At 46.6% G+C, this 24,658-nt stretch overlaps 1 protein-coding gene across 1 annotated transcript in view; it reads left to right on the top strand.

Moving 5' to 3' along the window:
* Positions 1 to 24,658, top strand: part of LOC138296879 (regulator of G-protein signaling 22-like) — a 396,955-nt gene that overhangs the window by 211,152 nt on the left and 161,145 nt on the right. Inside the window, exon 8 of the mRNA XM_069236373.1 lies at positions 18,656 to 18,816. Within this exon, the coding sequence (XP_069092474.1) occupies positions 18,656 to 18,816 (161 nt within the window). The remainder of the gene's footprint in view (positions 1 to 18,655; positions 18,817 to 24,658) is intronic.

Raw genomic sequence — 24,658 nt, 5'->3', positions numbered from 1 at the left:
AAATCTTGACTTGGGCTCATTACGTCATGGGAATATGGGGCGAGAAGTAGTAAGCTGTGACGCAGCGACGAACGCAGTAAATGCTTCATTTGATCTGTTTATTTGTGTTTTTTATAAAGCAGACCACAGGTACCAGTACTCTTTACAATTAAGAATGTACCTACAGATAAGTACATACAGTGGGGGTCCGCAGAGAATACTCACTATGCAGTGAGTAAAGCTGGTGATTGGGGGCGAGTATTTTCCACATAGTTGGTGACTCCTGGAGCCAGAGGGCGGGTCACGTGGCTTTTCATTCAGTGGTTTCCATTTTGCCAGGGCAGGGGGATACAGGAGGTGAGTCGGGCATCTGGTAAATGTTGTGGCATGAGGCAGTGAGATGTGGTGAGCCTTTCGCACACCTTACAGCGGAAAGTGAGTGGTAAATGTAGAGTGCATCAGATCCAGTGTGCTGCAGTAAGGAATGCAGTAGTCTGCATACAGCATTTGCCAGAGAAGGCAGATGTAAGCATTATACACAGTAAACATCACAGGGCATGCAGTATAGGGCAAGAAGGCATGAAATAAACATTTCACACGGAACTAGTCAGGAGGACCCATTCTAAACCTTACTTGTAATCTGGGGCTCCGGAGAACACTGAATGCAGTGGGGGGCAGAGAAGAGAGGACACTGCATACAGTATCTGACAGCATAGAAGATAATACTGCATGCAGTTTGGGGCAGAGGAGAGCGACCACTGCATGCAGTGTGGGGCAGAGGAGAGAGAACACTGTATGCAGCATGTGACAAGCAGACCAAAGAGCACTGCATGCAGTGTGGGGAAGAGGAGAGAGAACACTGCATGCAGTGTGGGGTAGAGGAGAGAGAACACTGCATGCAGTATGGGGCAGAGGAGAGAACACTGCATGCAGTATGTGACAGCATAGAAGAGAACACTGAATGCAGTGTGGTGCAGAGGAGAGAGAACACTGCATGCAGTGTGGGGCAGAGGAGAGAGGACACTGCATGGAGTGTGGGGCAGAGGAGGGAGAACACTGCATACAGTATGAGGCAGAGCAGCAGTAAATACTACATGCAGTATGGGCAGAGGAGAGAGAACACTGCATGTAGTATGGGACAGAGGAGAGAGCATGCAGTATGGGGCAGAGGAGATAGAACACTGAATGCAGTATGGGGCAGAGGAGAGAGAACACTGCATGCAGTATGGGGAAGAGGATAGAGAACACTGCATCCAGTAGGAGGCAGATCAGCAGAGAACAAAGGAAGTGTTTTAGGGCAGGGAAGCAGAGAACTCTGTATGCAGTATGGGGCAGAGGAGACAGAACACTGCATGCAGTATGGGGCAGAGAAGAGAGGACACTGCATGCAGATTGGGTAAAAGGATCAGAGACAACTGCAATATGGGATAGAGCAGCAGAGAACACATGACGTGGTATAGGTCAGGGAAGTAGGAACTGTGCATTCGGTATGGGGCAGAAGAGCTTGCAGTATGGGGCAGAGCAGCAGAAAAGACTACATACAGCAGGGGGCAGAGGAGAGAGAACACTGCAAGCAGTAAGGGGCAGAAGGCAAAGAACACTGCACGCAGAATGGGGCAGTGGGGAGAGAACACTGCTTGCAGTATGAGCAGAGGATAAAGAACATTTCATGCAGTATGGGGCACAACAGCAGAAAACACTACATGCAGTATGGGGAAGAGGAGAGAGAACGCTGCATTCAGTATGGGGCAGAGGAGAGAGAACACTGCATGCAGTATGAGGCAGAGCAGCAGAAAACACTACATGCAATATGCGGAAGAGAAGAGAGAACACTGCATGCAGTATGGGGCAGGGCAGCAGAAAACATTGCATGCAGTACAGGGCAGAGCAGCAGAGAACACAGAATGTGTTATAGGGCATCGAAACAGGGAACTGCATGCAGCATGGGGCAGCAGAGTACACTGCATGTAGTTTGGGACACCATAGAACACTGCATGCAGTATGGGGCAGCAGAGTACACTGCATGTAGTTGTGGACAGCATAGAACACTGCATGGAGTGTGGAGCAGAGATAATGGAGCAGAGGAGCAGAGAACTCTGCACAGTATACCTGATAAGGTAGCCAAGTGTAAATTTTGCATGTGCTGCGGGGCAGCAGGGCTCTAAATGCATATAGCATAGCACTTGTATGACCCTTGGTGCATCTTAGTACTGAATACCCACTGATACTTATTGTATCAACATCGCAAGGATGAAAGGCTGAGTGGGCCCTCTGGGATTTGAACCTGTGGCTCTGAGATCATGCACTGATTTCAGGAGTGTATGCATTAGCAATGACATAACAAAACCTATGCCTCCCTGCAGGAAATGGCGAGGTGTCCCTCGTAATACCTTTGACTTGTCCACCGTCCTGTGAAAGTGCTTCTCCCCTGCCACCTGTATCCACGCGCCACCATCAGGAGTTTCCATGACACGTTTAGCCTCAATAAGAAACCAGTTACGCAAGTCAGATCAGCACGCCCTGCATCAAGCTGTGCTTATAGGTATGATAGTAATAATAGTGGCAAAAATCATTTTTATTATCAAAATTGAAATTTAGGGGCTAACTGCATATGACCCCACTGATGCTTAAATAAGGGAGCAAGGGGCATATGTACAAGAAAGTGGCGAATCGGTCCAGATGCGTCACTTTTCTTGCATCATCCCTGGCCCACCTATTGACACCATGGTTGCGCTGTATTTACAATACGGCCCACCATGGCGGTTGTTAGGACAGTAGCTTCAAAACTTTTGATGCTATTGTGGCGCTTTGCTAAAATAGCGTCAAATATTTGGACGCTAGTGCAACGAAGTGCAAGGAGGCCCATTGATTAAAACGGTGCGTCACGTTAACGCCTGCTCTGAGCAGGCGTTACAAATAATGGAAGAAAATGGCGCAGTAAAATGTTGTAAATTTCACTACGCCATTTTTTCAGGCCTCCATGCATTGGAACACCCCCCTTGCATTCACTATGCCACGCGCAGGCATAATGTGCGCAAGGGTTTACAAAGTAGCGCACTGCAAGCATTGCAACACTTTATAAATATGGCACAGGAGAAAGCCCTCCTTAACGCCGCATTAACGTAAAAAAATAGTGCTAGGGCGGCCCAGGGTGGCACGAGGGGCTTGTAAATATGCCCCTATGTTTGCCACACAAAGGTGAAGACTGAAGGGGCCATTATAGTTTTGCGGGGTAAGATGTTCTACCGTAAAGTGGCGGTATTGCCATTCAGCAAACTGGTTCTTCCCCTTTCCATTTAATAGCTGTTTTATTACTGTGGCACAGTGCAAAAAATACTATTTCTGCTGTGGCAAAAACGTTTCTCCTTGCAGCCAGTGTTGTGGGCAATCGACTTTTGTGAAGAAATACTTTTATAAGCTCAGAAACCTCTTAGGACTGTTTCTAAATCATGATGTTTTTAGATAAAATGCTTGCAAACCCTTAGCCAGCCCCTGCTGGAAGGGTTAGTTCCAACATTTTGTTAATTGAGACCTGCATGCACACCCTGAGGGATCACTGAAATGCCTTCAAAGTTGTTTAATGTCCTTCTTACTCCTCCAGCGTTGATTTTCATAAACAAGGGCCTACTCTGCAGTGCTTTGGAGGTAAAATGTGTTTCAATCAGTTGAAAAATGAAGTCTGGACACAGGAAGAACACTTGAGGAACTTGAGGGTCTGGGGAGATCTCCTTTCTGACAACAACAGTCCAGGTCCCCATGGGCCCTTTGCAGTTTGCTGTCCATCCTAGTACTGGCACAGGACACTGAACGTGGAAAGTACAGCCCTAACATGGCTTTTTGTGGGAAGTGCCTCCTGACTTTTCAGGTGAAGATGATTAATCGCCGTGCAGAGATCATCCACGGTGACATGCACCATCACATACACATGCTTCCTCACACAACACACCTGTATACAATGCCATACACACATGCACCTTCGGAGAAACCTCAGTTGGAGCCAGGCAGACCGTTTGAACAACTGGGGCGCTATTACACATAGGACGCACTTTCTCTGTTTGCGCTGCCGCGGACATTAAAACAGGTGCACCGGGCACAAACATAGAAAGTGCAGCCCCATGCAACATTAAATGCACCGCCCCCAGGGCAGCCGCAATCCCACGCTGCTCTGGGGCAGAGCATTTAAGTGAAAAACTGAGCAGCTTTGAAGCATCTCCTCCGTGTTTCACTGTGCAGGTGGCAATGCACGTTCAATTTAAGGGGGATCAGAGATCCCCTTGCAGGTGGGTGCAGTGAGTGGCTGCACTCACCTGCAAGGGGATGTGTGGGGGGGTCCAGAGGACCCCCTTTCTTTCCAGAGGGCTGCCTTCAGGGGCGCACTGACAGTGAGCCACCCTGTAGGTGCACCTCCTGACAGCTTCTTTGCCTCTGCGCCGGCGTCTATAATACATTGCGGGTGCAGCGGCAAAGGGATTCCCTCATTTGCATGGGGCCACGCCCTCTTGCAAATGATGGCTTTATGTGCACCAGTGCTATCTGTATTACAGAAAGGGCCACACAAGTGTCTCTGTGGCCCTTTCTGTAATACCAAAGTGCCCGGGGGCAAGCAAAGTGGGCACACATGCCTGTGGCGCCCCCAGGGCACTTTGTATAATACGGTCCCTGATGCAGAGCCGCTTCCACTGGACATAAAACCCACAATCTGCCAACAGTCTACATAGAGCAACTTCCTATAGCGCCAAGTGTCCAGAAAAGTGATGTCACTGAGCTACACAGAAACTGTATAATCAATGGAAAGTTAAAGGGTGTGAAGCTTCATAAGAGTGAACTTGAGCTAGGAGCTGCCCTCTCAAAGCACAGATCTACATCCCACTTGAAGGTTCTGTGCTGTTCTCTTCCGGAAAGTGTATTCATCCGCCTCCTATACACAGAATAGTAGAACAACGTTAGCACCTTTAAAATAGTTCCTAGAATTCCAGCTGTTCACACTTTGTAGGAAAGGGCAAAATAAAAAAAGTATTCATAGTAGTGGCCACTCACCCTGCAATAAGAATCAAATTCAGAGATGTGTCTTTCTCGTAAAGTAGACCCAGAAAATGTATTATTTAGCAGAGGGCACGTGAATCTGAGCCTTCCAATGCAGCCCCGCCAAGTTTCCCAGGCCCATGCGTGATGTGCTGCTCCAGTCCAGGGTTTTTCTTTGAATTTTGGGACTTTTCGTTTTGTTTATTCCATTATGAAACAGGACTACAAGTCTTGCAAAGCGAGCAAACTGTAGTTACTCCGGAAACCTTCTAGGGTGGGAGGGCTCTCCCAGAGTTACTTTCATAACAATGTGAGCAATGTATGCATTTTAAAGCAGTCATTGTACCTGGCTGTTCACAAAGCCAGAAGTCATGAAGGGGCACTCATGGAATAGTCCATTCATTTAAGTGTGTGTCAAGAAAACCTGGGAAATGGTGCCAAAACTGTGCATTTTTAGAACACTTTCATTACAAATGGTCAAATATGACTTGGGAATTAGAGGCCATTCAAACATATTGAGTATGCAACTTCACATGGCTATTTGTGAATAAAATGCATCTCTCATTTCATTTAATTGCTGTGTCTCATGTCCATAATTTTTCCATCCTCCTCCTCCTAAGAAAAGTGTCATGATTGACAACAGGGACAACCTAAGAACTTTTGGGGCCCTGGGCCAAATTTATTTGGGGACTCTGCTTGGAATTATTTTTTAATTCATGGTTCACTTTCATCTCTTTCAAGCCCTCATTGACCAGGTCTCCGACAGTGCACATGCACACTTGTCTGAATGTGTTTACATGTAATATTCAAGGACAGTGACGTGTGTTTTCAATATTGTAACACAGCATCAACTCACTAATATTACTGCAAATAATCTCTGGGATGCCCTCCCAATTGTCATATGTGAGGTCCTGGTTTGACCTAAAAGAAACTTTTTTATGGCTGTTGCATGAAACATAAACACAACATTTCTCTGCAAACTGTAATAGACCCTTACACATCACTCACATTAAAATTAATTAAAGGAAAATGGCATTTAAAGCAATTCCTTTAAGAATTATTCAATGTCATCAGGGCAAGACTCTCTGCAGGCAGAAAAGAGCTGGCTGTATCAGGGGCCCCCCCGAGAGGCTGGCACCCTGGGCCAGAGCCCACTTTGCCCAGGCCTAAAAAAGTCTCTGACTGACACACCATGTGAAAAAATTAGGAGTTCCACAGAGCTCACTTCTCAGGCTGCAGAAAGTACAGATAGGCAGATCTTAAAAGCTCAAACAGCAAAGATGCTGCTACAATTCTTACAGCCCTCGAAATAAAGCTGTCATAATGTCATAAAAGGCTCAATCAATGTTGTTGATGAAATACCTCCAGTGATGAAATGAAAAATGAAAGCTAGAGCTGAAACCCCCCTCTGCCCCAGGGAAGAGGCAATCAAGACATCACCCTTTCTCTACACGAATTGCATTCATTTCCTTCTTAAACATGAGCTTATCAGTTTTGGAAGTACACATACCTGGCTATCGAATACAGGTTTTTATTTGGATAAATAAACTTAAATGTTTTTTAAAAAATGCCATTTTCATGAAAAATCTGTTTTGACAGGAAGTATTACCCTTTTTTCAGTAAATACAGGTCTGATCCGGGAATGTCAGCACGTTCTAGGTGGACATATTGTGCTTACACTCAGCTATCACCATCACACAAAAGGATGCCCAGTGTTTCTGCCACCTCTATACATTCAGTGCCCACAACATTGCAAGAATGGTCACCATCATGTCCCACCATTACCGCAGGAGTAGTATTCTGCCAGGCAAGAGCACCATTGTCATACATGCCATGGATGGCTGCAATATGCCAAGAATTACCACCATTATGCTAGTGGTAATAATATGCTAAGTAGGGATGCAAACTGTTAGACTTGGCATCCTTGGCGTGGTCTCCCCTGTCTTTTTTGTCTCTGCTTTCCATGTTTTGACTGTGTGCTGGCTTTGTTAATCTGAACACTTTACCACTGCTGACCAGTGCTAAAGTGCAAGTGCTCCTATGTAAAATGTATGTGTAATTGACTTTCCATGATTGGCACATTTGATTTACTAGTAAGTCCTTAGTAAAGTGCACTATAGGTTCCCAGGGCCTGTAAATCAAATACTACTAGTGGGCCTGCAGCACTGGTTGTGCCACCCACATTAGTAGCTCTGTAAACATGGCTCAGACCTGCCATTGCAGTGTCTGTGTGTGCAGTTTTAACCTGCCAGTTTGACTTGGCAAGTGTACCCACTTGCTAGGCCCAATCCTCCCCTTTTTATACATGTAAGGCACCCCTAAGGTAGGTTCTAGGTAGCCCCATGGGCAAGGTGCAGTGTATGTTAAAGGTGGGACATGTACTGATGTGTTTTACATGTCCTAACAATAAAATACTGCCAAATTCGGTTTTCACTGTGACAAGACCTATCTCTCTCATACATTAACATTAACATGGGGGCTGCCGTAAATTATCTTTTAAGTGCAGTTTCCCTTTGGGAGCAGATAGAAATTTGGAGTTTGGTGTATCTGAACTCACAATTTAAAATACATCTTTTGGTAAAGTTGGTTTCTAAATTGTCTGTTTGAAAATGCCACTTTTAGAAAGTGGGCATTTTCTTGCTTAAACCATTCTGTGACTCTGCATGCTTGTGTATTTACTGTCTGGGTCAAACTGACAGTTGGGCTGTTTGTGAATCCACTCTAGACAGTGAAACAAAGGGAGCTGGGGTGTAGCCTGCATATCCTGATGGGCCATCTGGGCTAAAGTGGAGGGAGGAGTGGTCACTTACACCTGAATGGGCTGTGCTTGCCCTCACACAATACAATCTCCAACCCCCGGGGGCAAGTCTGAAGCCAGGCCTGGGAAGGCAGGATCTTGTGAACAACAGAGAATTTTCTTTGAAGTTTGCCTACTTCAAAGGCAGAAAGAGGTATAAGTAGTGGACCCAAAACCCCAGATATTTAGATTACTTCCTGAACCAAGAGGAACCTCTGCCCAGGAGAAGAGCTGAAGAGCTGGAGGAGGAGTACTGCCCCTTTGCCTGTGACTGTACTTTGCTGGGTTGGCCTGCAGTTTCTGCTTCTGCCTGAAAGAGGACAAAGACTGGACTTTGTATTATATTCCTGCTTGTGAAGTATCTCCAAGGGCTTGGATTGAGCTTGCCTCCTTTTTAAAGTTTCAGGGCCATCAAATACTTTCTCTGCCAGCACTTGGACTCTCTACTGAGACATCTGCCCTGCCAAGTGGTGTCCTATCCAGTCCATGAGCCCTTGAAAGGTGAAGCTGCTAGAACAAGGACTGAAATCAACGCACAGGGAGCCGTGCAGGGAAACTTTTGACGCACCACCTGCAATGTGGCTGTAAAAACAACACAACACCAGCCTGGTGGCTGAAATCGATGCTCCACCTGCATTGCGGCTGGAGAAATGACACAAACACCCACTTACGGCTTCTGATGATGATGCAAACCTCATGCAGCGTGGTTTTCCATCACCGTGTGACCGCATTTCTTATGCAACATTGCCAGGCGTCAAAGTCAACGTGAACCTGCGCGCTTCCGAGGTGCCCCGTCTGGAAATTGATGCATTGCTCTATTGCAGGAGAGAAAAATGACGCATCGCCGACCTGAACGGCGAGAAATGACGCACGGCCTCACTTGCGACTAAGGAATCGACGCACCGCTGACCTATCCCGTGCACGCTCACCCGTGTGGCTTTATTTTTGACACTCACCAGGTATTTTGTGTAAAAACAATGTTTCCATTGTTTTCTATGGGGTAAAACTCTTTATTTTAAAAATTCATATCTTGACTTGTGTATGTTGGATTTTTGTTGTTCTGGTCTTGTTCGATTTAGATAAATATTGCCTATATTCCTAAACTGGTGTGGTGTCCAATTTGTAGTGTCTTCACTGTATTACTGTGTGTTGTGGTACAAATACTTTGCCCATTGCCTTTGAGATAAGCCTGACTGCTTGTGCCAAGCTACCAAGGAGGTGAGCAGGGGTTATCTAAGTGTGTATCTCCATTGCCTGACTAGAGTGAGGGTCTCTGTTTGTACAGAGTGCAAACTGACTGCCAACCACAGACCCCTTTTCTAACACACACCATTATGTCATGGATGCCAACATGCCTAGACATTTCAACATTATGCCATGGCCAGTATTATATGAGAGGTGAGCACCAAAGTATCTTGTATGCCCAAAATATGCCACAAACTGCCACTTTAATGCACACCTATTGGTAATTACTATAAAAAATCCCCATGTGTACACATGTGGTTTAATTTCCTGATGCAAAACATGCAGAGTTGAGCCCACGAATGCTAGGAGAAGGGGTAGAGACATAGGAAATACATTTTATTGGTAGGGTAAAGGGTGAAACAACTGCAAACATTACATGAGAAGTATTCCATTTTAATACAAATCTCTTTTTAAAGTTAAGACACTATCCCAAACCCGGGAAGGACAGAGTTCTATGTGACAATATAGAAATTAAAATCAAAGGAATGAAGAAACAAACCTATGTAAATATCATACCACCAGTTTTTAGGATTTTTGTAAAGTAAAGGTAGACCCATCTCGCCAATTCTTTCTAGGTAGCACCTGAGAGAGCGCATGCTCTCTTGCTTGCGAGGGACTATTGTTTACAATAAAGGGCTTGGAGACCACCCACTGATTAGAATTTGTATGACTCTGTATCATTTTCCTTTGCTGCCTCAAATTGCCCAGAGCAGGCAAAGCGTCAGTTCCCTTTCTTTCTGTGGAGCATGGACCAGACACTGATTGATTCAATTTACTAAGTGTCTGTCCATTGCTCGCGCTGTGATCGAGCTAATATTTCTCCTTTATTTATAATTCATTTTTCTGTGTTCAACACTCTGTGGTTGTGCTCTTAAGCTTATTACTTATCTATATATTTGTTTTATCTTGTAACATCAATGCATATTTAATCACACACTTTTCATTTTTTTTTTAAAGTTAAGTGCACATTTCCTTATTTTTTTCCAATATCTTCTTGGTTTTCTTCGAGGCATGTTTGTAATCCAGCTTCTGAGGATCTCTAACTCGTTCTTTTCATTTTAATGTGATTTATCTTTTCAGCAGAGCTTTTTTTCATTTACGTTCATCAGTCCCTACCACTAGCTCAGCCTTTAGGTTGCTTATTTCCACTCTGTTGTGCTGTTGAAGGCCTCCCTGACCAACGGCCTATCCAGAAGCAGCTTTCCATCCTCTCCATTATCTATGTCCTTGAGGGATGCCTGGATGGACCATCAGTGGCAGTTGAGGAAGGGCATAGCTGGGCACAGACCCACTTACAAGTCAATAGGCTGTGCCCTGCCTTCACACAAAGAGCTTCACACTAGCCCATTGTGCCTGCAGCCAGATTGGAGCCAGGGAACGAAGAGAGGAAATCCAAGCACTTCAAAGGGAATCTGTAGAAACGTCTCCTGCTTCACAGAAGGCAAAGCTATAAAAAAAGTACCTTCAGACCGACTCTTCAGTACTCACCTGCACCTGTGAAAGACTCAGAAGAAGGACTGCTGTGATGCTCTTCTGCAAGGAGGACTGCTACTCTGCTGCCCTGCTGCCTATGTGAGAAACACTGGGCCTGCATCTTGAACCCAGGACCAAGGGCTAGTAGGCTGGCCTCCCGATCAGATCCTGAAGGACAGAAAAGGCTCCAACCATCCTGAACCCTGCACCTGAAAGCTGCCTGTTGTGAGTCCTAACCCCTTAAGTGGTGCTGGCCCAGTCCTGGACCCTTGGAGGAGGGCCAGAAGGGGCTCTGCCAGAGCAGCTGTGGTCCTCATAGAACCAACGCAACGAGATGCATCGCCTGGCAGCTCCGCATCCAAACCACTGCTGTGTAACATGTACCCAACACAAGACCTCTCGTCACAGCTGCAGCCCCTCAGAACTGCCACTGCACAATACATCACTGAGGCAGGACCTCACATTTTAGCCACAGCTCCTCAAAACCGCCACTGCATGGTGCATACTCGACGCAGTATCTCCTATCGCAGCCCACAGCTCCTTGGGACCACCACTACATGATGCAGCATCAACGGGGGACCTTGCGATGCTCTGCAACCAGGATTCACAGTACTTTGTTCAGCGGGGCTAACCTGGCCCCTGTATCCAGCCCGCGCTCCATTGCGGTTGGTGTGAACCTGTGACTTTGTTCTAGTCTGGCAAGACCAGATAACCACTGTTGATGCTTTGTGCTTTTAGGCACTATTTTTCACTAAGTTTTTTTAATAGCTTACCTACGCTTGCACTGATTGGATTTTTGCAGCTTTTGTGTAAAATAATTAATTAAAATTTACTCTATGTTTGTAAATTGATGTGGGATTTTTCTTGTGTTGTGTTTTTTCTTTATTACTTTTTGTGTGTTGCATAAATACTTTACACATTACTTCTAAGTTAAGCCTGACTCTTTTGTGCCAAGTTACCAGAGGGCTAAGCACAGGTTAATTTAGTGACTTTAGCAGATGACCCTGACAGGGCCTGCGGCTGATGCTTGAGCAGGGTTTCACCCACCCAACAACTCAGTTCCCGACAGAGAGGGGCAGAGGTGCGGCACACAGGATAGAGTCAAAGACGTTAATGAATAGAAAAGTAAAGAATTGCCACAAACAGAACAGAGGCAAAGTGGAGAACAGATAAAGAGGTATAGATAGTTCATGTACAGTTCAAAAGGGAGTATCCACACAGGTTAATGTACACGAGTGAATCTGTACCTCTATGTTTTCTTCATGCTGTACAGCCTGGGCATTGTCACCTTTTGCAATGATTTGTAGCCATGCTGTGTAGCAAACTGGCTGCTGTACCGCATGGCTAATAATAATAATAATAATAATAATAATAATAATAATAATAAAGAAAAGAGCATGATGCATCCAGTGCTGCATTAGCGCTCAATCAATCAGGATTTGTAAAGCGCAGCTAATCACCCGATAGGGTATCCAGGCGCTTGCAGGTCTCAGAAGGCTCAATCAATCAGCCGGGCTTTGAGGGCCCTTGGAATTCTGGACGTGCGATGATGGTCCAGAGCTGTGTGAGGAGGTTATTCCAGGTCTTTGCTGTGATGAACAAGAAGGAGCATCCTCCACTTCTGCTTTGGTAGATGCGGGGAGTATGGGCAAGTGATAGGGAGGCGGAGCATAGTCTTCCCGACGGTTGGTGGATGCTCAGGCGGTGGTTAATGTTGGCGCGTCCTTGGTTGTGTAGAGCCTTGTGTGCTAGGTTTAGTAGCTTGAATTGACATCTCTCCTGTACGGGGAGCCAGAGGAGTTGCCTGAGGTGGGGGGTGATGTGGGCTCGTCGGGGAGGTCTACGATGAGTCACAGCACTTTCTGAAATTCGTTTTAACCACACTGCAAAGCATCTGCACTTCTGAGCAACATGGCTACAAAACATTGCCAAAGTCAATAGCTCTCATAGGCGAGACCTATTGACTTTGCCAATGCTTGTTCTAGTCTTTGGCCACAACTCGGGCCCTCAGAGGAGGAGGGGGAACCTCCCACTCTGCCAGAGGCAATTAGGAGAGGAGCAAGAGGTCAACATGAGGAAATGACATGGCAGTTGAACAGCCACTGGGCTACACGGTCGCATTATGTGCATGCAGCAGGGTGCATGCAGCAGGGAGTTTCACTTTCCCCGCTGCCCATGAAGGAAAAGGATGTCGGCCTGCAAGACTTCGTCAAAGGCCAATATTGAAACAGCAATAGCGCTGCAAAGATAGGTTGGCAAGCTGCCTTAGGTGCTACAGGGATCCCCCATGATGCAGGAGACAACATATAAGCCCATGAAGGCAGCATCTGCTGGGGTCACCCCCTGCAGCAGAAAGAGATTCTTGCCCATGAGATACCTTACCAGGAGTCAGAGGAAGAGAGGTCTCATGGAAAAGTAAGGAGGAAAACAAAGGAAAAAGGACAAGGGTTATTAAGATGGCACAAGGGCAGAGCCCTAAGAGAGCAGTGCCACTGGCCACACGTATGAGCAAGGGCTGAGGAAGAACGACAAAGGAAGCACCCTGTTGGCTGGTGGCAATGCCACTGAGGGATCTCTAATGAGGGCTGAATTGAAGGAGCTAGATAGGAGTATTGGAACAGAGGCACTTGGCAGCGCCAGTGGGGGGGGGGCTGGATCACTGGCCAGTGAAGGTCAGGTAGTGGAAAGCGGTGTTGGGGCAGGCTCGCTTCCAGCCCAGAATCCCGATCTGAAAGGAGTGGCTTGGCTCACACTTCATACGCCAGGGATAAAGGTGGTTCACCCCTGGCAGTCGCTTGGAGAATGGAGGAAGGGCAGGAAAAGCGCAGTCGATTCCCCACTTCAAAAAGGATTTTGGTTGAAGAAGGAGACTTCGTGGCAAGTGGGTAGTGAGGGAGTCACAGTGGTGGTAGAGCACAGGGCAGCCCTCAGGTCAGCGATGGTGCACATGGCAGACCTGGAACCTGGGGAAGGGAGCATGGAGCCCATCAATAGCAGAAGTGAGTGATCATAGGAGAGGATGCGTGGCATGGGGAGAGGATGCGTGGCATGGGAAGGGGATGCAGGGGGAGGTATAGTTGTAGGAGATTCAGGTCACAGGCAGCAGTAGACACAAGGGAGTGCCGACAGTAGCCCTCATTAGGGTCTGGATCAGAAACAAAAAAGGGTTCCGTAAGGCCGGGGAGAATCTCCAGTGTTAGCCCCAAGAGATCCCGGAAGAGCCTGGTCGGGCGATGGAGCGGAGGTGGCAAAGACAGACATAAAACCTGAGTTTTGCCAGCTGCAGAGCATTCGGCTTCAGGCTTTCAGTTGTTAGGCATTCAGTCCGTGGACCAGTTCTTCGTGGACAAGGCCATGCTGATGGGGGATCAGTAGCTTGTGAGATTTTTGAGAAATGCAACACATTTCTGGAATGGGAGGTGACACAAGTAGTGAGATCAGAGCAGGTACTGAGCTACCTGGATGATCTTTTCTTTGGTGGCAGCGCGTGAGGTTGTTGGTATGTCATTAGCGTGCACACATATGCCTGAAGAGTTGAAAGCAGAGTAGGCAAGGAATAATGTTTTTAGAGTTATTTCCAGTGGCGGTGGCTGTGAGGTAGTAGAGGCAAGAGTTGGAGGACAAAAGAGTGACGTTTTGAGGGGGCAGTGCATCTGTAGTGAATGTGGTCAATCGCTTGTCAACAGAGGATGAGTGTGTGCAGACACTTTTGCAAGAACCACTGCTGATGCGCTTGAGGTGGAATGTGTTGTTCAGGGCTTGGGATATGCCATGAGAGAAAAACTATATGGGGATGCCCTAATGGAGTAACAGTAGCTCAATCAGGGAAAAATACAGTTAAGAGAAACTACAACGTGAGCTACCTAAATAATATAATATCTGAAGTAACAGATACACTTCAGAGAAAAAGCCTTATAAGGACTGATAAATATCCATTGATAATTCAAAGTCGTATGAGAAAACTATATGCAGCTGCTGAAAGAATTAAAGGAATGACAAAAGATAACAGGGAACTAAATCTCAACTGAACACATTTTAATGAAGCAATATAACAAAACACAAGGAATCAAGAAATATAATACATGTATGAAAATATATATAACGTTAAAATTCTAAATCAGGCACACCACAATCAAACTAGACGACAAAGAATGGATAAGAAAGACATATGAGGTAAATGAAAAAACAATTAACATATAAATCTACATGAATAAACTAACGTGTCTGAAATACAGTACATACAAACATGTAAAGATTGTTTCCAACAATACATAAATGTACATTGATATCATACTGATAAATAAATATATATATATATATATAGATTGATGTTTAGAAAAAATTAAATTAGAGTGGTGTTGAGACAGGGATACTCTTAGGGAACCAAAGGCCTACGCGCGTTTCGGTGTTCCTATTGGTTATAGGTCACCTTCTTCAGGGCCAATCCCCTTAATAACAAACAACAAAGTTCATTTCAGCAACCAATGTTCTAATTATTTTTTCATTAAATACTTGGTACGCTGGAATCTTGTAGTCATGTCATCTAGTAAGGAAGAGAGAAAGATAAAGAATAGTATATTTTTATAGATTTGTTTGCTTTCTTTCAATCAATTATTTTATTTCATTTTAATACCGTGTGCAGATATATGTGTCTTCATATAAAATTATATAGTAGACGTGCCCATTATCAGTTTAGAATATAAATTGAAACGTGTTCAAATTTAAAGTCTAGTAATCGAAAAGATTGTTTATTTACAGATTAGAAGTAAGAGAATAAAGATAGTGAAATAATTATATTAATTATATTAATTAATAAAATCATTAAAATGTATTAGTATATATATATTAGGTCAAGATTAATGAAATAGTAACTTGTGCTATAGTACTTAAAATTATTATTATTATATTATATCCCAAGCTTATAAACACATGCATCAGTGCATATTAGAAAAGTGGTACCATTCCATAGATAGTTGTTTATTTGCTTACTGAAGTAATATATAGTAGTAAATCGAGCAATGTTCAGAGCTCATGGTATGTCCAATCCTTGAGATGGACATGATAACATCAATTGGACAGGAAGGACGATCTAACTATAAAGTAAGACAATAAATAGGATTGTGAATTAAAAGATGTAAGATGATCATCCTTTAAAAGTGAAAAACCGACTATCTCTATATTTTAATACTATAGTTGCTATTACCTATAGATTCTGTGGTCCACTATTTAAGAAAGGTTTTTGTTGATATTTCTTTAATAAAGACACAGACCATATTTTTATACTAGTTTGTGTGTACCTACCGGGGCTAGAAAAAGTTGCAAGAACTTGTCCTAAGATGTATGGTCTCCGATAGGATTTAATACATACTGGATGAGGCTTAGGAGGAAACGAAACCCGTTTGCCGATGCTGTCTCCGTAGTGTAACATGCATCGGCGGCCGCGGTTTTTTTCTCTTTAAATGCTGAAGCAAGTCAGTGCAGATCGCACAACTAGACCAGTACTTCTAGTTGCGGTATTTTTAACCTAAAATGGCCGCCATATTGAAATCCCGCGGTCCTGAGTACGATCGTGAAATAGAAAGAGAGCAAAGACTCTAGTTAAAGAATAATGTTTCTAGAAATGAAATAGATGAATATAAGTACTATATATAATCTGAATAAGAATAAAGAGCAGAAGGAGATAGACCATATGAAACCGAAAATAGGAAATAAAAGATAACTAAAAATAGAAAAAGGACTAGGTACGAAAGGAGCCATGAAGGGGAAAATTATGGGGATGCAATATATCTGCTAGAATGTTTTAGGTATTCAAAAATTAAAAAGATTATCTAGAACAAAGGCAAAATCGAAATCTGTAGAGAGATATATATAGATCTAAACATAGTATGTCTCTATATTCGATAACTAGTCAAAATATTTGTATTAAAATTCAAGAAAAAAAGGGGGTATTTCAGACACGTTAGTTTATTCATGTAGATTTATATGTTAATTGTTTTTTCATTTACCTCATATGTCTTTCTTATCCATTCTTTGTCGTCTAGTTTGATTGTGGTGTGCCTGATTTAGAATTTTAACGTTATATATATTTTCATACATGTATTATATTTCTTGATTCCTTGTGTTTTGTTATATTGCTTCATTAAAATGTGTTCAGTTGAGATTTAGTTCCCTGTTATCTTTTGTCATTCCTTTAATTCTTTCAGCAGCTGCATATTGTTTTCTCATACGACTTGGGATATGCCATGGCTTGACAATGTGGTGGCTGACAATGATTCATTCACAGAGGGTGAGATTCCGTGGTTTAGTTTCCAGAAGCAGACCAAGAAGGCACCAAAGTGCCACCAAAACATATGGGTCCATTGTGTTTGGCAGAGAGGTCACTAGCATAGTCGATGAGCAATAGATAGTGGGCAGCATGGATAGAATTTGTAGAACCAGGAGAGAAAAGGAGGTGTGGAAGGAGGGGTCTGGAGAAGCAGAGAGAAGACACGATGGACTTTCTCATGAGTGAAGAGGACACACGTTTGGCCCCAGTGACCACTGCAGGGAAGGTGTCCAGGATTGCCTTCTATGGGAAGTGTTTTTGGGGGTGTGAGCCTTCTGGAAGTGAGCTGGGAAGACATATCTTATTAGGATGGGCTAAGGAACAGAGAAAAGAGGGCAATGGAAAGAATCTAATAATGGCTACCATAATGAGGAGGGTCATTTCCTGAGCAAAATCTGAGTGTGCATCTGTTTGGGAATTCAGGTTGTTCAGGGCAATATTTTTGTAATGTTTTTTGGGGCATTTAGGGTATCAGAAGTGAGGGGGACAAGGAGCTACAATGATTTACTGTGTGAGAATGTGAAAGTGGGGTTGTGCAGGTTGTATATGAAGGTGAGGAAGTGCCAAACGGATGAGAGAGCAATGGAGACAGAAGTAAGGATGGGTGGGTCAGGAGAAGAGGAGACATGCACAGTACAACTGGTGAGGAATTTTTGTACATCTGAGTGGATCGGGTGACTGAGGTGGTTTCTACACCTGAGAATCAAAGGTCAGTATTTGATAGGCAGGTGCTAGCTGTGCTGAGGATGTGTTTGCAAAGGAGGTTTTGGAGGAGTGCAAGTATGGGACGCATTCTTTCCAGATTAAGGCTAGAATCTGAGACTATGTAGTGGTGGTGTGGTCAGGTATCCGGAGGATGAGATAGGGACAAGAACTGAGGGGAAAATGGCAAAGGCCGGCTGTGGTGTTGGTACAGCTGGACAAAAATGACTCGGTGCAAGCTACAGGCTTGGAATTCATAAAGATGAAAGAAAGAGACATGGAGGAGGTAAAAGAGACGTGAGTGCAAAGAGAACAGGAAGATTTAAGGATGGTGTAAGATGTGGTAGGTAGGAGTTATAAGCCACGTGGGCATTGTGTTTGAATAACCAGTGTTACTCTACCATGACTGGCTTCACTTGTCCCTCCCGGGCCACAGGGTTTATCTCTACTGGGAACAACCGATGTAAGTGGTTGGGAATTCAATCATCAATCATGATTTATAAAGTGCATTAAATCACCTGTGAGGGTCTCAAGGCACTGGAGTTACTAGCTGCTTCAAGGTGCTCTGTTCATTCCAACAGTCATGTCTTGAGTCCTTTCCTGAATTCCCAGTGGGATGCGGCGTTCCCAAGGTGCAGGGGAAGGCCGTTCCAGGCTTTGGCCACCAGGTTAGAGAATGAGCTTCCTCCGCTGTTGGATCAGCAGATCCGGGGGATGTCTTTGGGGAAGAGGGAAGGAACTGGATACAAATAGGGTGCTGAAGGGGGGCAGAGAGAACACCCCAGATGAGGATTTTTCCGGCGGCAGAGATGAATCAAAGAACATGACTTGGGGGCTAGTAAAGAAAAGAAGTGAAAAGTAGAGGAGGATAGGAAAGTCAATTCTACAGTAAAATAAGGCTGGTCCTTGGAGTGCAGGATGGACAAAGTTAAAGAGTTCAGAGGAACAAGGAGAGATGAAGTTGTTCAAATGTTTGTGTAAAGTTGTATCAAAAAAATGAGAAGGATATGGATTATCATCTTGCGGTGTTGGTTTGAGTGACTAGAAACATCTCATATTGACACCTGGAGCATGCCAGATGTTTAGCTCACTGCCACCCCTTTGTGTTTCAGCTGGAAGGTATGGAGGAGTTCTGTGCCTTCCTCCGGGGCACCCAGGGAGAACACCTGCTGCATTTCTGGATGGACTGTGAGGACTTCAAGGAGCGCTCCTTGGCGCTGGAGGCCAACGAGGACCACCCGGAGGCCCAGCACCTGTGCGCTCACCTCTTCAGGTAGCATCAACTTACGGGGTCCACCCAGTAACCCTAATAACAAATAACTGTGGTTCACTTGGGATAGCACCATCTGCAAAGAATAATACTATCCAAATAAGTTAGAATCAATGAAACGTAAGCCTAACATCAGCATTAACACCCACAAAGACATATATACAAACACAGAACAGTGCAGAACAGTCTGCATCTTGTTGTGGTCACACCAAATACATATTATGAAAGTAAAATCACCTAAAGTGTTCTCAATATATAGTTGTAAAATGCTATTAAACATTACATGGTTTGCTGAACTGTGCCAGCTAGAGTCTTTTTTGGGGGACTTATATAGTGTTTAACTCTGACTTGGCCAAAGCCCTGGGTTAATTTTGGTTCTGAGTCCCTTGTCCAAGTTCAGGACAATCTTCAGACTGAAAGGACAGGGAAGAAGGGGCCGGGGAAAGGGACAGCAACAAAAACACTGCTCCTCAAGGCTGCTGCTTGTGTTTGCAACTAAGTGGTCTTTCTTCTGCTGGGAGCTCTCAGCAGACACTCCCAGCCTTCCTACCAGCCTCTTCTCTTGACTTGAAGGGTATAATGTATGTGTGAAGCAGGACAGCACAGAGAGTTCAGAACTGTGCACAGGTGGAGCAGAAGAGCCTAGTACATAGACGTGTGCTTGAGAGGGGTAGAGCGGTCACATGTGGAAGTGTCACATAAAAGGGTAGAGTTGAAGCATAGAATGGATAGAGACATGTCGAGCTGTCACATGCGGGTCAGAGTCTAGGTATAGAATGGATAAAGACGTGTAGAGCTGTTACAGGTGGGCAATAGTCGAGGTGTAGAATGGATAGAGATGTGTAGGGCTGTAAAACGCGGGGCATAGACGAGGTGTAGAATGGATAGGGAAGTATATGGTGTGAGTAGACTCTATTTCCTACACATACAACCTTGGATCACCTCACTCCTGGGAGGCTTAACACAACTTGGGAAGTTGCTCGACCAGTATGACTTAAGGAAGGGTCTTCTCTCTAACATCCACACAGTAATGTCAAATTCCTAAATCCCTCAGAGTAGGTGCACATGGACACGTGAAGGGAGCAAGATTAGATAAACCAATAACACAAAAGCAACAGCAAACACTGCCCATGTTACCCCCAAGCACTTTCAAAGTGTGCTAATTAGAGAGTCCTTCTATAAAATAAAATGTAATGGTATAGAACATCAAACAGATTTAGAAAGATGGGCCTGGGTGTGCCATGCTGGGAGGTGCTTTGCACATTCGGTTGGTGCCCGGTAACACACATCTATTGGAAGGAAATACTAGCCCACATCATGTATCTTCTAGGTTACCCTACCCCAGAAGTTCCAGGGGTGGTAACATTGGGTTTGCGTCTAGAAGGGATGGAGGGGATGTACAAAACAGATGGGGACTTGATTGATAGTGTTGGAAGGTGGGTCATTAGGTGTGTGGCCCGCATGCGACCGCCACTGGGAACCAAACACCCCATTGTAGCGCTTGACTCTCACAGGGTAGCGTTGCAGAGCAGTCCAAGGCTTACTCAAGGGAGGTGGTGTGGGCTAGTAATCCCCATTCACGAGCACAGAAGCATGACCCACTATAAATGATTGCCCAGTCTGTGCTTTTTCTTTTGATAAAGTAAAAGTACATTTAATATTCACACACACTACTCAATACTATGCAACAATCTACAAATATACACAAAGTGATGGAATCACTCTGGGAGGACATTGTGCAATCTCTCATGTCTCCCCCGAGGGCCCTTCGAGGGGGAAGATGCACACCCACATCTGCAATAAAGTACATCTATCTTGCCAAGATGTGGCTGTCAGTCTCATTGCTCAAATTAGCATCAACAAGGAAAATGTAGGAATATATTTAAGCAATTTAAAGATTAGGATTACTTTTAGATTGCCTTTGGATTATTTTGAAATTATTCTTGGTTAACATTCAGATTACTGTTGATTGGCATTGTGTAATACCATTTTACACCCTAGTGGGCACAGTTCCATCAGCCAGAACAAAAGTCCAAACTAGCTTTTGCTTTCCGTGGAGGTGGAACCCTTGGGGGGGTTACCATTCTTTTGTCCCACGCTACCTAGGGTGGGGACACAACTTGCGTTGGGGGGGAGCTGCGCTGCTCCTGCAGACCCCCCTGTCCATTGGCACTGGTTTGGTGGTGGCCCCCTCTTCCTGGGGACAACACACGCTGATTAAAGGCCTAGACCCCAGCTGGTGCCCCGCAAGGCATGCTGGGCAGGCCGCATACTAGATGAGCAGCTCTACCGCTGAACCGGGGAGAGCCGCGTTGCGGCCTGAGCTGGAGTGCTGCCTTGGGGGTGCCCGGTCCCACCCGCACACCCCCACACTAGATAAGAGCTCCCTCGTTGGGGGGGCGGCGCAGGGAGCCCACCCCTGGACACCCCCACCGGCTCCCCGCACGGCCAGCACCTCCGTGTGCTGCCGTGGGAGCCGGCCTCTTCTAGGATGTCTGCCTGCTCCTGCGTGCAGGTGTTGCAGCCGAACGGGTCGCCTGGGGTAGTGCAATGGCACTCCCCCCCCTCCTCCTCTGCAACTTTGGGGCCCCAGGATGGGGTGCAAGGTCCCTCTTGTTAGTTTCACGGACTTTGCTTCTCGTGGGGCCCCAGGGTGGGGTTCGTGGGCCCCCAGGTTCCATCTTCACGGGGAGCGCGACGGCGCTCCCCGGCTTCTTCTTCGACTGCCGGCCCATTGACGTCCTCCTTGTCATGGGGCCCCGGGATGTGTTCCGGGGCCCCCAGGTTCCATCTTCATGGGGAGCGTGATGGCGCTCCCCGGCTTCTTCTTCGGCCACCGGCCCCTTCCACAGCCGGCGACCATCTTGCAGGGATGCGCGACAGCGCCCTCCCACTCATCCTTCTTCACGGGGCCCCGGGATGGGGTCCGGGGCCCCTTCTTCTTCCATAGGGGGAGTGCAACGGCACTCCCCCGGCTCCTCTTCCTAATGGGGCAGCCCCCAGGCCCTGGCCAACCCCGGGGGCACAGTCTGGAGCAGAGGCAGAGTCCCACATGATTTGTCGCTTCCTCTGGAAAGGTCAAATGTCGCAATCCTTCTCTCCTTGATATCTGGGGCCCCCAAGGGCCGCTTTTCATGATTCTGGCATCGTTTCGCTCCTGGTGACAAGCACTTGCCACCAGGAGCACTCTCCTTAGGCCTCCTGGCCTAGAAGGGTCTCAGATTATAGGAAGCCAGTCCCACTGACTCCCTGTGCCAGCCTTTCTTCTGGGTGCCCTCTTTTCCTTCTGGGTAGTGCGCTCTCCTTGCGCTAGCCCGGTCTGTCCCCCAACTAGTCCTCAGGGTGGGGTAAGGGGGCTAGCTTACTTGGCTCTAGCATGTGCCTCGCTGGCCTGAAGTCCTTCAGCAGCAGAGTATCTCCCCCGGGGGCAGTCTGGGGGCTCTTCCTTCCAGTTGCCCATGACGCCTGTCTGCATTGCCTGTGTCCAACAGTGAAGCACAGCCCAGAGAGAGAGAGCTCTCCCCTGTGCAGCACCATTAAAGAGGGGGTCGGAAGTGTCCAGCAGGTCTGCACCTCTGGCCTATCCAGATGTGTCACATCACTTCATTGCCCCGTCCCCTCCTTCCTGCACAGTCTTCTGGGATAGCTCAAAATGGCATCACCCAGTGTAGGAAAGTACCATCTTGCCTGGCATGTTACCCCCATATTTCACTGTATATATGTTGTTTTAGTCTATGTGGCACTGGGACCCTGCCAGGCATGGCCCCAGTTCTCATAAGTATGTGCTCTGTATGTGTTCCGTGTGATGACTAACTGTCTCACTGAGGGTCTGCTAACCAGAACCTCAGTGGTTATGCTCTCTCTGCTTTCCAAATTGTCACTAACAGGCTAATGACCAATTTCACCAATTCACATTGGCATACTGGTACACCCATATAATTCCCTAGTATATGGTACTGAGGTACCCAGGGTATTGGGGTTCCAGGAGATCACTATGGGCTGCAGCATTTCTTTTGCCACCCATAGGGAGCTCTGACAATTCTTACACAGGCCTGCCAGTGCAGCCTGAGTGAAATAACGTCCACGTTATTTCACAGCCATTTACCACTGCACTTAAGTAACTTATAAGTCACCTATATGTCTAACCTTCACCTGGTGAAGGTTGGGTGCAAAGTTACTTAGTGTGTGGGCACCCTGGCACTAGCCAAGGTCCCCCCACATCGTTCAGGGCAAATTCCCCAGACTTTGTGAGTGCGGGGACACCATTACACATGTGCACTGTACATAGGTCACTACCTATGTACAGCGTCACAATGGTAACTCCGAACCTGGCCATGTAACATGTCTAAGATCATGGAATTGTCCCCCCAATGCCATTCTGGCATTGGGGGGACAATTCCATGATCCCCCGGGTCTCTAGCACAGAACCCGGGTACTGCCAAACTGCCTTTCCGGGGTCTCCACTGCAGCTGCTGCTGCTGCCAACCCCTCAGACAGGTTTCTGCCCTCATGGGGTCCAGGCAGCCCTAGCCCAGGAAGGCAGAACAAAGGACTTCCTCTGAGAGAGGGTGTAACACCCTCTCCCTTTGGAAATAGGTGTGAAGGCTGGGGAGGAGTAGCCTCCCCCAGCCTCTGGAAATGCTTTGATGGGCACAGATGGTGCCCATCTCTGCATAAGCCAGTCTACACCGGTTCAGGGATCCCCCAGCCCTGCTCTGGTGTGAAACTGGACAAAAGAAAGGGGAGTGACCACTCCCCTGACCTGCACCTCCCAGGGGAGGTGCCCAGAGCTCCTCCAGTGTGTCCCAGACCTCTGCCATCTTGGAAACAGAGGTGTTTGTGGCACACTGCACTGCTCTGAGTGGCCAGTGCCAGCAGGTGACGTCAGAGCCTCCTTCTGATAGGCTCTTACCTCTCTTGGTTGCCAATCCTCCTTCCTAGGTAGCCAAACCTCCTTTTCTGGCTATTTAGGGTCTCTGCTTTGGGGATCTCACCAGATAACGAATGCAAGAGCTCACCAGAGTTCCTCTGCATCTCCCTCTTCACCTTCTGCCAAAGGATCAACCGCTGACTGCTCAGGACGCCTGCAAAACCACAACAAAGTAGCAAGACGACTACTAGCAACCTTGTATCGCTTCATCCTGCCGGCTTTCTTGACTGTTTCCAGGTGGTGCATGCTCTGGGGGTAGCCTGCCTCCTCTCTGCACCAGGAGCTCTGAAGAAATCTCCAGTGGGTCGACAGAATCTTCCCCCTGCAACCGCAGGCAACAAAAGACTGCATCACCGGTCCTCTGGGTCCCCTCTCAGCACGACGAGCATGGTCCCTGGAACTCAGCAACTCTGTCCAAGTGACTTCCACAGTCCAGTGACTCTTCAGTTCAAGTTTGGTGGAGGTAAAGTCCTTGCCTCCCCACGCTAGACTGCATTGCTGGGTACCGCGTGATTTGCAGCTGCTCCGGCTCCTGTGCACTCTTCCAGGATTTCCTTCGTGCACAGCCAAGACTGGGTCCCCGACACTCTAACCTGCAGTGCACAACCTTCTGAGTTGTCCTCCGGCGTCATGGGACTCCCTTTTGTGACTTCGGGTGAACTCCGGTTCACTTTTCTTCTAAGTGCCTGTTCAGGTACTTCTGCAGGTGCTGCCTGCTTCTGTGAGGGCTCCCTGACTTGCTGGGCACCCACTCTGTCTCCTCATCCAAGTGGCGACATCCTGGTCCCTCCTGGGCCACAGCAGCATCCAAAAACCCTAACCGCGACCCTGTCTGCGTGGGAACACCTCTGCAAGCTTCTTCACGACGTGGGACATCCATCCTCCAAAGGGGAAGTTCCTAGTCCTCTTCGTTCT

The sequence above is a fragment of the Pleurodeles waltl genome, chromosome 5, assembly GCF_031143425.1.
Source record: "Pleurodeles waltl isolate 20211129_DDA chromosome 5, aPleWal1.hap1.20221129, whole genome shotgun sequence".
NCBI lineage: Eukaryota > Metazoa > Chordata > Amphibia > Caudata > Salamandridae > Pleurodeles > Pleurodeles waltl.
Note: the sequence above shows the minus strand (reverse complement) of the source record. Positions and strands in the feature narration are given on the sequence as shown.